Genomic DNA, 2,946 nt, shown 5'->3' on the forward strand with positions numbered 1-2,946 from the left:
ATCTTGAAAGATGATGAATCAGTTTTTTTCCCTCTCACCTTCCCTCCTGTCCTCGCTCTTTTTATTTCTACTTTGACCGTCTAACCCAAAACTGCTTTTCCTTTATCCCTCCACACCTTTATCCCATGCCCTTTACGGTACCTCCTCTATCTCTCCCCCCTTTCCCTGCCTCCCACGTCTCCCTCCCTTCCTTGCCCTCTTTCATCCCTTTCTCCCCCGCGCCTTTTCTTTCTTCCAAGGTGATGTTGCTATAAAGGCCTGACGGGAGCTGTGTGGCATAAGGATTTTGACTTTATTCTTTCTCGTGTTCCCTCTCCTCTCCTCTCCTCTCCTCTCGTCTCCTCTCCTCTCCTCTCTCTAGGTGATGCTGGCGGAGCGTAAAACGACAGAGGAGCTGTACGCCATAAAGATCCTGAAGAAGGACGTCGTGATCCAGGATGACGACGTGGAATGCACCATGGTGGAGAAGAGGGTGTTGGCGTTGGCTGGAAAGCCGCCGTTCTTAACGCAGCTGCACTCCACTTTCCAGAGCATGGTATGTCGAACAATATATCCAAAAAACAAAAAGCCTCACATCATACCCTTTATCTGTGCGCCACACGTGAGGCTATGGTTAGTTTAGCTTAGCATAAAGACTGGAAACGGGGAGATGAAGCTAACCTGGCTCCAGCAGAAGGTAGCAGTCTACCTACTTGCACCTCTGATGCTTCGCTAACCGACACATAAATATCCCGTTTCTTTAATCCGTGCAAAAAAAAAAAAAAAAAACAACATTCTGTGAGGGTTTTCAGCTGCACTTTACAGTTTTTTTTTTTGCTGCTGCTGCTTCAGGCTCTCTATGAACTTCTGTTTAATGGGAAAATGTTTGCTTGGTTGGTTGCATACATATAAACACACACACACACACACACACACACACACACACACACACACACACACACACACACACAGTGACTGTCAATTGTACATTCCGTGGGCCCCCACACCTTCACACTCCATCGTATCTGAAGGCAGCCACGGCGCGGCGTCCTGCTGGAGCGCACGGCCAGCGCTGCTGGCGAGCGCGGCGCTCTGAACAGCGTGTCGCCAGCTCACAGCTGGAACGCACGCAGGCCGGATCCGTATTTGATTCGTCTCCTGACGTATAATCCATATTACGCTAAAGATGAGTCAACGGAGGAGTAAATATAGCTCTCCGGTCTCGTAGCGCTGAGAAGCAGTCACTTACAGTCGCACGCTACGCAAACGGGCTCGTTTCTACGTGCTTTTTCATTGATCAGTGAACGCCACGCGTTGTGGATCTGTGTGAGGTTGTGGGTAAAGGCCGGACAAATACAGTTGACCTGGCCTTCGCTCACACACACACACACACACACACACACACTCTCTCTCTCTCTCTCTCTCTCTCTCTCTCTCTCTCTCTCTCTCTCACTCACTCTCTCTCTCTCTCACTCACTCACTCACTCACACACACACACACACACACACACACACACACACACACACACACACACCAGAAGTGAGTGTGTTAATCCTCCTCAGCACTAATTCTCTGACCAGAGGAAGGCTTTTGATACATGGGACTTAGCAGAAAAGTTATAACACACACACACACACACACACACACACACACACACACACATAAAGGCAATTATAACATGCATGCATGCTGCATACGCTGTGTAGCGTGCACACACACACCACTACATTTTAATCACACACAAACTGTGGACAAACACACACGGAGCCCCCATTGCACAAACAACTGTTGGTGAAGGTTATCAGGCGGTGCGAGTGTCCTCTCACACACATGGCCACAAACACAAATGCCTCACTTACTGTACCTTATTGGCAATCTCTGCAGATAATGGAGGAGAATTAGCTCTTAAATGGATGTTGCCGTGTTCCCTTCAGCTGAGGACCGCTTGGACGACAACCCAAATCGTCTCTCTTCCCCTTTCTCCATCTTTTGTCGCTCTATTTTCACTACCGATGTCATTTTTTTTTTCTCTCCTTTAATCTTCTCTTATTTGACCCATCGCTCTCTATCTACCTCTGAGCGATCCCTTTCTCTCTCACACTATCTATACTTTTTGTCCCTGCAGCCTCCCATTTCCCTGAAACATGTACGTTTTGACCTCTCTCTCTCTCTCTCTCTCTCTCTCTCTCTCTCTCTCTCTCTCTCTCTCTCGCTCTCTCTCTCTCCTTATCTTCCCCTCTATGTCTCCGTAGGACCGTCTGTATTTTGTCATGGAGTACATAAACGGAGGAGATCTCATGTATCAGATTCAGCAGGTCGGCAAGTTCAAAGAGCCCCATGCTGTGTGAGTACACACACACACACACACACACACACACACACACACACACACACACACACACACACACAAAGACACATTCTTCTGCCATCATAACACAAAATCTTAATCCCACGCTTATGAGGTGTTTCACAGTTTGGCAGTGCGTTTTTTTAAAAATCATATTGAATAAGCCATCAGCAGTTTTGATGGATGAGCAGCCTAGCGGGGCCTCCGGGTGAAATATGTTGTTCGCCCCGATGCACGTCGCCGCTCTGAAGGACTTCAAAGAAATGGGAGTAATCCAGCAGCTCCTGCGAGTTGTTTTTTTTTTTTTTTTCAGCGCGCGGTAGAATACCTCCGAAACTGCAAAGTATAATTAAGGTGGCTGGCGAGATCACTGGCGTCAAGTCAAACCAGCGGGTTGACGTATTTGACAAGCGGGCTGTCGGGAAGGGGGGGGGGGGGGGCGTGGAGTGGAGGAGTTTCCCCTTCATCTGCTTTATGGGGAATTAGAGCTTCTCCCCCCTCTGGCAGAAGGTTGAGACCGCTGCAGGGCAAGTTGAACGGAGTGAGGAGCGCTTTTATCTGAGGCCATCGACTCGTTCTGCTCCGTTTTCGTTTATTTATTAGACAACAGTCGGGGTAT

The 2,946-nt window shown here is 48.5% G+C and overlaps 1 protein-coding gene across 1 annotated transcript in view; it reads left to right on the forward strand.

Annotated features, from left to right (window-relative positions):
* Positions 1-365: 365 nt before the first annotated feature.
* Positions 366-2,946, forward strand: part of LOC137890135 (protein kinase C beta type-like) — a 14,814-nt gene continuing 12,233 nt past the window's right edge. The window contains exons 1-2 of the mRNA XM_068734251.1: positions 366-535; positions 2,233-2,324. Coding sequence (XP_068590352.1) covers positions 458-535; positions 2,233-2,324 — 170 coding nt within the window. The 5' untranslated portion in view covers positions 366-457. The remainder of the gene's footprint in view (positions 536-2,232; positions 2,325-2,946) is intronic.

The sequence above is a fragment of the Cebidichthys violaceus genome, unplaced genomic scaffold (genome assembly GCF_023349555.1).
Source record: "Cebidichthys violaceus isolate CVI_PGR_0920_01 unplaced genomic scaffold, fCebVio1.0.p SCAF_618, whole genome shotgun sequence".
Classification (NCBI taxonomy): domain Eukaryota; kingdom Metazoa; phylum Chordata; class Actinopteri; order Perciformes; family Stichaeidae; genus Cebidichthys; species Cebidichthys violaceus.